At 37.5% G+C, this 13,028-nt stretch overlaps 1 protein-coding gene across 5 annotated transcripts in view; it reads left to right on the top strand.

Annotated features, from left to right (window-relative positions):
• Positions 1-13,028, top strand: part of CNKSR2 (connector enhancer of kinase suppressor of Ras 2) — a 220,769-nt gene that overhangs the window by 149,842 nt on the left and 57,899 nt on the right. For all 5 annotated transcript variants that reach the window (XM_055703082.1, XM_055703081.1, XM_055703079.1 and 2 more), the window contains 3 exons: positions 8,867-8,915; positions 9,714-9,886; positions 12,036-12,109. In XM_055703082.1, coding sequence (XP_055559057.1) covers positions 8,867-8,915; positions 9,714-9,886; positions 12,036-12,109 — 296 coding nt within the window. The remainder of the gene's footprint in view (positions 1-8,866; positions 8,916-9,713; positions 9,887-12,035; positions 12,110-13,028) is intronic.

The following is a 13,028-nucleotide window of genomic DNA, read 5'->3' as shown; positions in this document are numbered from 1 at the left end:
GGGGCAATGGACATAAATTGAAATACAGGAAATCCCATGTAAACATAAGAAGAAATTACTTTTACTGTGAAGATGGTTTAACTGAAGCAGGTTGTACATGGAGTTTGTGGAGCCTCCACCTTTGAATATAGTAAAAACAAACTGGACACAGCCCTGGGAAACCTGCTGTAGTTGAGCCTGCTTTGAACAGCAGGGTTGGATAAGATGATCTCCAGAGATGCCTTCCTGCCTCAGCCGTTTTGTGGTTCTCTGACTGGTCCATTCTCTTCAGCAATAGATTAAACTGGGAATTGCTCTGTAGTAGACACTGAAATAAAGGGTTAAATACTATTCTGTGTTAATTAAGGTTTTTTTCCTTCTTAAATGGATGCAGCTGAAACATACATAGTGATGGAACATCTTGGACTTTTTCCATTAAAGAATACATAAAGTTTTTGAACCCTCCCTTTCTCTCTTGGATTACTTACTGTCAATAAAAACAGTGTGGGAGGTACCAAAATTACATGTTTCACAGTAGATGTAGAGCAGAAGAATGATCTCAGAATAAATTATTCTAATGAACAGCACTTGTCTAGTTTAACTTTTTATCCTCATTTGCTTCAGGCAGCTATGACAAGTGCTGCAGTCTTTGTTCTGTCAGTCAAAAAGACAGTGGGGGAATATGAGAACTCTCATTTATATTTGATATTGTCCAGAAGTTGTACTGCTTCAGTTTTTCAATTAGAGTCCCGTGGCTTAATGGCTAAGAAGGAAAATCTTTCCCTGGTGGTGGAAATCAGAACCACTGTATATTACTTTCTCAACATGGCCTGAAGATTTAGAAAATGTTCTGATTTTTCTAAGTTTTGCATGCATTATGCTAACAACTTTGTGCAAACAATTTGCACTAGCTTCTGCAACTGAAAATTTTCATCCAGCTAATGCATCATTTGCTGCAGAGCACACACCCCCCCCCCAGATTACAGGAGAAGGTTTAGGGATGGGAGAATGAATGAGAATCCCTGAACAGAAGAGCTGTGCTTGCTATCACATTTCAGACAAGCACAGTTCTGTCATTAGCTAGCGTATTCTTCTTGGACAAGCAGCTAAGGAACAGTTATATGAAAAGATTAGACATTTTTTACATTGTCAGCCCTTGTAGACTTATGTAATAAGGAGAGCATCCTGCACAGATAATGTAGCCATTGCCTACAACAGAGGCAGCTAGAAAGTTGGAGGTTTCAAGGTCTCAGGCTGTTTGTTACAGTAAAAAGCTCTTGGCATATAACTCTTAAGACATACTGTTTCTTTATCCTTGTGGTCATGAACAAAATGCATGCATTGGGAATTCATGGTCAGAGCTCCAAAAATACAGGAACCCAGTTAGAGCTGTGACTGTGCATGATAGATGGCACAGCCATGTACTGTAGATATAGTATTTCCTAGAAGCTGTTTGTAAAGCTACTGTGGGGAAAGGAGAGAAGGAGTAGGAACAGGAACAAGGCCATTTGTTGTCAGATAAATGTAGAAAATTATGTCATCTGAAATGGACTTCTTGGCTGCTGCTGAGAAAACTATTGCATTGCCAACTTTTGCAAATACACATTTGTTTAGCCTTAGTATTGAAACACCTTTTTGCAGCTCTAAAAAAGAAAAAAACCAAAACAAAACAAAAAAAAAACCAAACAAACAAAACCAGGGAGGAGGAGGAATATAGTGTGCAGGATAACATACCAAACCATGAATTGTGGGATCTGTTCTTCCAGTGACTGTTAGTATGTCTGTGACTCTCACAACCCAACTGACAAAACCAACGATTCATGCTTCACTGTGTTTGCAGTACCTACCATTCAAAAGAGAAATATCTACAGGGTATTTAGTATAATGATTCTGCCTTACTTGTTGACATTATTTTGTGTGTACTACAAAAGCTCACTTTTTAGAAGTTTGTTCATACGTAATGTTCACGCTGTGTTTTAGTATTAAATGTCTTAGCTAGAACCTTAGTGGATGTTGTGCTTTTAAACCCACACATATTTTTATTATAGAGTGTGCTCAAGAGCAGTGCGAGTTGTGCAGGGAGAGCAGAAGCATCTGTTAGCAAAGCACCAAAAGGTCAAGATTTGATTCAATAAATTTTGCTTTGGGAGGCAAGACTGAAGGTTTCAGGGCATTGTTAATCAACTGTGGCATCCTTTGTCTGTAAATCACTTTTCATTCCAACTCACCATGGATTTCTGAATTACTCATATATGATGACTGTTTTGTCATCAGCCTCTGACTTTAGCATAAGAAATATTTCTGGATCTGCTTTCATAAATCCACTGCTTTGCTTTTGTATTAGATTTCCTCTCACATGGACCATCCCATTTACTGCGTTTGCATTTTACCTATCCAGAGTGGTGCCCCACTTTTGGAAGGGTTGTGTAAACTAGAGCTCGCAGCATATTTAAAATACTTTATTCACAACTTAGTGCCGCTTGGTACCAGTTTGGGGCAACCACATAGTTGTAGCTGCAGATAAATCAGAGAATGTTGAATGTATTAAAAGTTCAAAATTCAGAAGTAAATTATTCAGCAAAATATAAGAAGACAATACAGTAGGATTTGGAATAATCTTAGCATTTGTAATGACAGGAGCAGGGATATTTCCTAAAACACCCTGCATGACCTGAAAAATCAGGTATGCCAAGCATGAGGTTTTTTGCAGATAATCTATTAGCAGTCTCTGAACCCCAATCAGCACACAAAACTATTCAAACAAGGCAGTGAAGTCTTTGCCTTCCTAAACAGGATCATAACTTAGAGCGTAGTTTTTCCTTATCCCACATTTTAGTAGGTTCCCTTTTGAGTGTAATTTCACCCACAGATGCTTCATTTGACCCTTAGCCCTGGTAACTGATTCCTTCAGAGCATCAAGTCATGTCTCGCCTCTTCTCTGCTGTGCCAATAAAAGTCCCGTGTGGCTAGCTTCAGCTCTTGTTCCAAAAACTGCCTTGCAAATGCCCTGTGTGGACTCAGCTAGCCTTCTTGCTTATTTTGAGGGCTAAACATGATAAAAGGTCAATACCTGTTCCTGGTGTAAACAAAACAGCTGTTGTGATTGAAATTCTGCTGCTTGGTTGGCAGGTTTCAAACTTTCTGAGCTGCCAGAGGTCTTTGCTCATCATACCTTTGTAAAATAGACATTGAAAGTTATATTTTCCACAAATATCCATGGAAATAATTAATACTATCTATCACTATCTCTTAATGGAGATTAAGCAAGATGGTAAACAAAAAAATTTTGGAAAAATCCTCTGTTGGGAGTACCCTTAAGCATGTTGTTCATAGTGACAAATAGTGTGACAGTGCAATATAAATAGCTTTGAACTTTCCCCCCTTTTCACTATTCTTTTTAGCCTTAAAATTTTAGATCTCAACACACCAAATGCAAAGAAACATGTATACGTGGTGTATCAAAACTATGAAAACAATGTTGCTGGTGTTCTCAACGTATTGACTGTGAGAGATCAATCAAATAATTGGCAGCACCAGCTTTCATTTTTTTCCAGATACTGTCTTTTCCATCTGCGGGAGAAAGTTTCAGTAATCAGAAACGTTACAAGCTACTCTACTGAAACTAGAGAAGGTTATCTTTGAGTGACAGAGGGGAACTGTCTGACTGTAAACAGTTCCTTAGTATCTAAACTTGCAGCTTGAGAAAAATTGGATTCAACTTGAGCTCTCAAAAAAGCTATAAAGATACCTGTCATTTTCCTTCCCAATCAGACTGAGCTCAAGTTCAGGTAAAAGCGTTAGAGATTATTATTGTTTCCATAACCTGGTTTTTCTTCTGACTTTCCAAAAATGAGCAAGTGGCAAATCTCTGAAGAAAGAAATAAGCACTGGGAAGAGGATTTTAGGAGGCGTCAAATTTAGTACTAATTGCTACGGCCAATCCAGATCTTTAGAGAAGCTTCAGTTATGGCCTTTTTTTTTTATATATATATAGACCTACAAATTCTACAGCCATGGAGGGGTTCATGTAACTATTAGAATACATCTGCTTTTTGGACAGGGATGTCACGTTCTCTTGGTCACAGGTGGAATTTATATTAGATCTTACAGAAGTTCTTATATAGGAAAACTTTGACCCCAGATCTTTAGACTTCCTCCTCAGACTCTTCAAAGTTTGGCAAAATAACCCAGTCCTTCCAAATCAATAGTTTTGATAACCAGTCTGCTTGTCTTTTACTTTTATTTGAGGTATCAACTGGAATACTAATTTTCTAACTTTCATCATAACATGAGTTTTATCAAATATTAATCTCTCCTGATAGCAGTTTCACTGCAATTTAATATTGGTATTGGAAGATCAGTTTATTAAATTTCCTATTTGGCATGAAACAAATAAGTTAATTGAAATGTAAATTATTTAACACTTTTCTTTAAATACATTTTTCCAAATAGAGAGCTATCAAATTAATACTAATAGTCTCATTTCTGGAAAAATCTTGTCTTGTACATACAAAGATGCTGATGTGTGATTGTGTGCAAGCAGATATTGTTGATAATACCATCTGTATGTGACTATTTTCTTGCAGAACAACCAAATACAGTTCTAGGGCGTTAGTGACCTCTTTTGTTAGTGTGAGCCTCCATCTGGAGGTTTTTTACTATGTATTACTGTGCTATAATCCTGAAAGCATGGAAAGGCATACCATAGGGCGGATTGCTCTTTACAGCTGTGCCATCTTGTGATGAGCTTTCAGAACTCTGTCAAGCGTTTCGAAGAGTGTCGAAGTAAATATAACACACATAGCAAGTTTGGTAATGAACAGTTGCAGGGAAGAGGAGAACTGTTACGGTTCTTCCTTGCACAATGAAAACTCCCTTGGCTGATGGGATGTGCAGCTAACCCCTCAGAAAGGCAGGGCTACAGGCAGGTTAGCACCTTATTAAAAAACCAGAAACATAGCAAAAATCCCTGTAATAAATGATTTTTTGTTCCTTTTGAAATACATGTGCTTTGGAGCACTTTCGCTGATAGCAAAGTTAGACATATATATATATATATATATACCTAAAATGTTTATTTGATATTCTACTTAGATGTGCAATTGTCAGAGGGCTTAGTTTAGGTATATTATTAAACACAACAAGCCAAAAGGCTCGGGGTATTCAAAGGAGTCGCAAACAGCAAGTGACACCTTATTTTTGGTTAATGGAAAGTTTTGCTAATTGTATTTTGGGGAACTGAAAAGCATATAATTCACTATATGATTAGCATATAATTCAGAATATGATTAAACAGTTTCAAATGTTCTTCAAGAATGACAGTTTCCATTGGTTAAAGTATTCCATTTCATCTTTTCAGTGACAGTCTTGTTTCCATTTTATTTATTATTTTGAGTTACTAACAACTTTCTTTAATATAGAATGCTGTTTTCGATTTCATTTCATGCTTGATCTCAGAATTAGTAGGAAAGGTGAATTCTTGGAAACTAGGACAAATTGTATGTGAAAGCAGTTGCTCAAAGCTCAAGATCTATCAGAATCAAAATGCAGTGAACATATGTTGAGATCTGGCCTTGTGGGTGGGTGATTAAACAGTCTTGCAGCAAACTTGCTTTAGTACAACTAGATTTCTGGTTTTGGTGTGAATCCAGAGTTTTAGGGTTCATGGCATTAAAGAGAAGTATTTATATGATCTCCATATTTGCCACATCATAGAATTAAGCTGTAAAAGGGGAAGAATTATGGTGGCTGACATTAGTACAGGTCGCTTAAAGAGCTTGTGGAATTGGAATCTCCCTCTTTGGAGGAGCTGGATCTAGGCTGGAGATGACCCTGAAGAACATGATCCAGCCTTGGCTTCAAAGCAAGCCCTGCTCTGAGCAGAAGGAAGGACATGACCTCCTTCATCATTCTGTGATTCTAGACGGCACTGAGAAAATGGTGTTAAGCATTATCTAATAATTGGAAAGAGAATGCATTTGATGATTTCCTAAAAAAAAAAAAGGCAACAGAAGAAACATTTTTAGATTTTATCCTAACTTGGGGTTTTTTGCATTACCTATGATGTGAGTTAGAAACTGAATGGCAGTGACTGATGAACAGTGCTTATACATCTGGGTAAAAAAATAGCTGGTGCTGTTTCTGTAAAGAACAAACCAACTTAAAGCCCAAAGTCTATGTAAAATAATCTATAGTGTTAGCTAAAATCACTGAAGTCAGTTGAATAGTTCCCAGGAACTTCACTCTGTTGTAGATTTTGTCCTTAATTATAATTTAATGAGCTAATTTAGAATAATAACTGAATTTAATGAAACCTTTCTATTTTGCAATATGACATAATGTATGGAAAAATGGCTAGACATCTAAATTACATGCTGTCTTCCTATTAAAAACTGATACCCCTTCATTACCCTTTCTTCCCAAAAACTGACTCAGAAGTTGAGAGGTACGGGCTCACATTTGCAGGTTCAATTTACAGACAAAACATTTAAAGAGAAGGCTTTTCATATTGCTCTCATCTGCTTTCAGAGTCACTTATAAGAAAATCAAGCAGAGGTTTTCCTTTTCTGTTTTGGCATTGTGAAAATATTAGTGCAGAAAAGTCAAGCAGCAGAAAAAAATTATCTGGGTTGTGAACTGAGAAGTACTAAGGTGAGAAGTTTTGGGTTTGTGCAGGTGTGTGTTTTTTCAACCACTTGAGTTAGGTAAGATTTTCAAAACATCTAAGAGGGATTTATTTGCACATTTCTGTCCAGTAACTCTGTTATTCCTGGGCCATAAAGATCTCTCTTCATCCTACGCAGGTCAAAATGTTTGATGTGACATAAGCTGGGATGGTGTTGCTGTCTTGGCTTGCTGAGAGCTGGTGCTGATTGAATTGATACCAGTAGCAGAAGAAAAAGGACAAGAGCCAGGGAATGAAAACAAATGGGCTCGTTTTTCCTCCACTGTTTTGAAGTGGAAGCCTGTTTTGACCATCTGAGGTGGCAATACAGTTGAGTAGCTTTTTTCAGATATGGTCTACAAGGGTTCAGCACATCTACTGAGTCAGTTACTTTTTTATATTACACTTAATAATCGTTTGTATTGCTGGTAATTTACCCCCACGGACATGTTAGTATTTACTGCCTGAGAATGTCTCAGCTGTGCGGTGAGACGTCCTTGGAAGCTGAGCCTTGGCCTCCTGCTTGTGAGCTCAGGTGTGCAGGAAGCAGGGAGGAGAAGGTGAAAAGCAGCTTCTTGAACCGAAAAGGGAGCCTTGTAAGATGGGGTGAGGGTTTGTCTTATCTGCTAGGAATGGGATTTGGGTTCACAGGGCTGTCAGTGCTTTTGCTTAGATGTATTTTTGTCAAGTGGCACAAAAACTTTGGGTTTTTTAATTGATTCATGGTAAGCGGAAGTAAGAAGTTTTAATACTCGGACACTAATGTGGCCTTTTCTTAGTTTCAGCCCTAAGACATTTGTCTATCTTTATAGAAAACTAAAATTCAAAATAACTAAAATCATGTCTTTAAATTTTTGAATGATTAAATACAGAATTATTTTTTAATTCACTAGAGTGATTATGTAAGTCAAAGGTTTTTAACAGAAGTTACAGTAGAATGTGTTAATAAGTATGGCAATTTTAATAAGCTAGGATCTTAAGTAAAGGAATAATTTCTATTCTGTCTCATTGCCAAGGCAATGGTTTGGTTCATGGGAGTGGATCAACTGGAGGGAAATACTTCCAGTCAAAACATAGTAAAAAATAAAGTGTTTTCTATTTCAGAATATTTATTTGGGAAACTTTTTTCCCAGTTCTGATTTAGTAGAATTCTATTGGTGTCTTGAAAAACATTAGACCAGTTTCTGAACAAATTGTCTGATGTTCTAAAGACCATGTCATGGTTTCAACTGGGATAAAGTTAATTTTCTTCTTAGTAGTTGGTACAGTGCTGTGTTTTGAATTTAATATGAGAATAATGTTGACAGCACACTGATGGTTTTGGTTATTGCTGGGTGATGTTTACACTAAGTCAAGGACTTTTCAGTTTCTCAGGATCTGCCAGCGAGAGGGCTGGAGGGGCACGGGAAATTGGGAGGGGACACAGCCAGGACAGGTGACCTGAATTAGCCAGAGGGGTATTCCATACCATACGATGTCACACTCAGTATATAAACTGGGGGAAGTTGGCTGGGAGCTGCTGATTGCTGCTTGGGCATTAGTTGGGCATCAGTCAATGTGTGGTGAGCAATTGTATTGTACATCACTCTTTTTTTTCCTTTTGTTTTTTATTTCTCTCTATTCCCCCTTTTCATTGCAATTGTTGTTGTTATTATTTATTTTACATTATTTCAGTTATTAAATTGTTCTTATCTCAATCCACAAGTTTTACCTTTTTCCTGATTCTCCTCCCCATCCCGCTGGGGCAGGAGGCAGGGTGGTGAGTGAGCAGCTGCGCGGTTCCTAGTTGCTGGCTGGGGTTAATCCATGACAGACCATCATATAAATGCCTTCACACCTGTGGTAGACAACGTGTTAATTTGCATATTTATGTCAAGAAGGCCTTAATTAGGTGATGTCTTAGACACGCACAGGTTGAGTAGCCTCACTATCATACTACCCAAAAGGAGACATTCCTTATTAACAGAAAGAAAGGTGACCATCTTAGAGAGAAACTTCAGTTTTGGCAAACGAATTTGTGGTCTATTTTAAGATGTTTCACTGTGTGCTTTTGCTTTACAACCTTATGAACAAATGAACTAAAATTACCTTTTTTCTTAGGCCTATAAGTCTGTTGGCTGGTGTTACCTGGTGATGACTTCACTGTTCACAGTGTTACACTTCTTTTATTATGTTAAATATAAACAGTGTATTTTCACATCTTCTGTTTTGATTTTTTTGTAGACATTTCAGCAGTCTTCTCTACAGCAGAAAAGTAAAAAGAAGAACAAAGGTAAAAATTAAATTTGTTTTCACCTATTGATAGGAAGGGGATTGCCAATATTAATGCTTATGGTGTTGCAGTATCTGAGGAACCAGAACTTGTTAGCTCCAATCCAGTGTTTGGTTATGTTGATTGTGTTGAGAAGGTGTTAGTCCGTTACTGATGTCTCATAGTTTCTTAATGCTCCTTCACCTACATATATCTGCTCTTGGGTTTTGGGTATTTTTTGGATACTGAGACTTTAGCCTCTTCAGAGCCAAGGCTCGTTTTTCCAGCTGTGTGCATGTAATGCCTTACTGCAGCCCTTGCTCATTACCTAAGCCATCATGTATTTTATATCTTTGTAAATTGCCTTCCTTTGATTTAAAAGTACAAATGCCTTAGGAACGGTTGAGTTGCAAAATGATCTGCAAAGTGAGGGTTTTGAATACCCGTGAAGTATTTACATAGTTGTATTTGGCAGCCAAGTGTGAAAGAACATGAATTTATGTGCTGTGTGTCTTTTCTCTGTAATTTTTTCTTTCTGTGTTGTGTGTCATTGTCATCCCCCCTTTTTTTTCCTTCTTATCCACAGAATATGAGCTCTGTGAGGTGCTGACCATGCCTGGTTTCATTTGGTTTTTGACTTATGGTGCCTTGCATAGACTTTGTGGTCGAAATAGGATGTTTGTAATAATTTATTCATGGGAAATTGAGGTTGAAATTTTAAATTAATTTTCTTAAGCAAATGCATAGCTTTCTGACTAGCGGTGTTGTTGATTTAGTGGACAAGTCAAATCTTTCACATCATCTTGTTGCCATTTTCAGCTCCTATTCCTGGTAAAAGCAAAAGGCGGATCTCGTGTAAAGATCTTGGTCGAGGGGACTGTGAAGGCTGGCTTTGGAAAAAGAAAGATGCCAAGAGTTACTTCTCCCAGAAATGGAAAAAATACTGGTTTGTCCTGAAGGATACATCTTTATATTGGTATATCAACGAAGAGGTAAGCATCTGTGCTCATTATCTCAACAAATACGCTGTGTAGTGCTGTTGTCATGATTTAGTGGAAAGCCAGTGCTTTGAGTGCTTATATATGTGAGTAACTATTCACCCAAATAATCACACTGAAATTAATATTAACTGCCTGACTAATATACCATTAAGGTCTGGGGACATTTAGTCTTTCAAATTCACCTTTTGCTACAAGGAGAAATAACGTACTTTCCTGTGTCCTGCTCTCACCAGTCTAGAGTAAATCTGTCCTCAAACCTTGAAAGGGAAACGGTAGTTATTTAAACCTGTCATTCAGGCTTAGTAATGGGAGTATAAACTTTAATGATGTGCTGCCTGGTGTTTCTTGTTTATCTGTGCTAGTGAAATCACCAAAACCTCTGGCAGTTAAGGAAGATGGTTTTGTTTTCTCAGTTGTATTCTCCTGTCATTATTTCTCTGTAGCTGTTGGTATGATTTCAGTGCTCATACATGCTGAACTTAAGAGTGCTAGAGCAGCCCAACTGAATTGTGTACAGCTTTGATTGTGCAACATGTTCTGTATTAGTACACATTTATTTATATCAACTTCAGCAAAAAAGCTTTTTGCCAGTGAGTTAGGAGACATTAATTTTAAACCCTATTAGTCTTATTAATAAATATGCTGGGATAAAATCATTGCCATCATGTGGACGCACTCAGTCCTGGATTTGTTCTTTTAATCACTCCAAGCATTTGTACTTAACCTGTTTTAAATACTGTGATCGCTAACTTTTCCCTGAGTAGGCAGAAAGCAAGTTGTTCCATGAACAGTTACCAAGCCTGTTTTCCCACAGACTCATCCTCTTTGTGCCTTGATCCTAGCTTCAGATCAGTAACTCTAACTCCCTCCTTTCCATCCTACCTCCTCAAGTGCTACTGTGAGGTCTTCATCAGGGCAGTACTTCATATCTACAAGTACGACAACTGGTCACCAGCAGTGGCCAAGGAGCATGTGGAACTGCTAAGCTGTGCCTTACCTTCCCATGGACAGGGGTCTGAGCACCTCTGGTTCCCCCCGTCCCAGTTTTCCCTGAAACTTGCTGACACTTGATTACTTTTGAGACCTGAGCTGCCTCACCGGAGTGTCTGCAATCACCAGTAGATTCAAAAGCTGGCAGGGGGAGCCTCAGTGGCAGATGGACAGACAAGCAAACAGTGCTCTTGCCAAAAGTGTGTTTCCTTAGGCAACCATACAAAAAAGTAATAGCAAGGTTATTCTAAACAGTGTCCTTTTAATTAAAAAATACCTGCTAATGCAAAGCCTGTTACAACCTTGTACCTTCCACAGAACAACTTTAGTTCTGGTTTTATATGCTGATTTGTGTCTTTCATTTATTCATTTTTAAGAAAACAGTCATATGGACTGCATATGTAGCATAAATAACCATGGATATAGGGAGAAAAAGATCATCATTCCATGGAATTCCTTAGCATCCATATGTGTTTTCTGCAGCTTCACTTTCATGATCTGTATTAATTTCTCATGCAACGTTACGAGCAGTTAGATAAGAGATTCTGTGGTTTTCTGTATTACTGGCTTAAAATAAATAACACTTTCAAATTGTGAGAAGTCAAGGGAGATAGAATATCTGATAAAATATACTATGTGCACATCTTTAGAGGAGAGCGGAGGAAGGTCAGATATCTTCTCTCTTAAGTCTTGGAGAGAGATGAAGGTAGCTGAAGGGATATCATGCCTCTTAGCTGTGCTATCATAAAGGTGGTAAACAGCACACATTGAAATTGCTTTTCCCCCTATTTCTTACAGTAGACTGCATTTCTCCTTAGTAATTAGTCCATCTTCCCCCAAAATTAACTAATTACAATTACTAATTGCCTGAATACATTTGGTCATGTTGTATATTTTCAAATGCTGGTTCAGCTGTGAAATTGTTTGAGAAAACTGGGTTTTTAAAATTGTATTTTACACCAAGGGATCTGCCTTACTACTTTGGCAAAAGTCCCAGTGACTTCTGTGGGAGATTTGCCAGAGCAGAGCATACATCAGTATTCCTTATGTAAGAAGCAGGTAAGTGAAAATACCTTTTAAGTTTTCAGTGTGGTGATTGGTTTTTTTTCTGACACCTTAACAGCAGTAATATCTAGAACTGTCTTTGCAGGATGAAAAAGCAGAAGGATTCATCAGTCTACCTGAATTTAAAATTGACAGAGCCAGTGAATGCCGCAAGAAGTAGTAAGTATGCTCAGAAATAATGCAATGATACAATAGAAAAAGTGGATCAAAGGAGAAGTTTTTCCCTTAAAACAGTGATAGACTTTGTTACAATGATCATTTGGCTGTATCACAAATAAGCTCATACTGAACAGGTAAATTTCTGTGTGCCCTTTAAGAAGGTGTTTTTACTTTATCATGAATCACAGTGCTTGACTAGAGCAAAATTAATGAAGAGCAAGAAGGCTGCTTGGCTGCTTCTGTCCCTTTATTTTCCTATTTTTTTTCTTCTTTGTTTCCTTGGGTTTTGGCAGACTGTTTGTTTGTTTGTTGGGGGTTGGAGTATGTGTGTGTGTGATACCTTTAAGCTCACACTTAAAAGCTTTACATTTAATAAAGAGACCATCCAAATAAAAGTCCTCTGCTCAAGTTTATGGCCAGGAATAAATCTTTAATGTAACTCCAAATAGTTAGCATCATCTCAGAGTTTGATGACACAGTGTATCAGTCCTGAGGCAGAGTGAAAAAAGAGAATGACAGTGATTTGCTGTGCTTTTAAGGTATGGCCTAAAGGTTTCACGTAACTTTCCTTCTCACCTAGCTGTGTGCGCCACTGTCCAGATTTTTGCCATTGCACAAATCCACTCATTATTTATATGCAAATTCAAGCATATGTAGCAATGTGACAGGTACATATTCCCACAGAGGTGTTTTTAGAGTCATTATTGTTGAAAACTTTTTGCCTTGCCTTCTAATGTTTTTTTACTGGTTGGTATTATTACTATTATTATTATTATCATCATCGTCATCAGCATTATTATCATCATTATTATTATCATTATTCATTTATTTATTAATTTTATTTTATCAAGACTGTAGAATCACTGAAATTTGTACATAAAAGCAATTACAAAAGTAAAATGATATGATCTTTAGTGCA

The sequence above is a fragment of the Falco cherrug genome, chromosome 2 (assembly GCF_023634085.1).
Source record: "Falco cherrug isolate bFalChe1 chromosome 2, bFalChe1.pri, whole genome shotgun sequence".
NCBI lineage: Eukaryota > Metazoa > Chordata > Aves > Falconiformes > Falconidae > Falco > Falco cherrug.
This window is presented reverse-complemented; position numbering and strand designations above follow the sequence as displayed.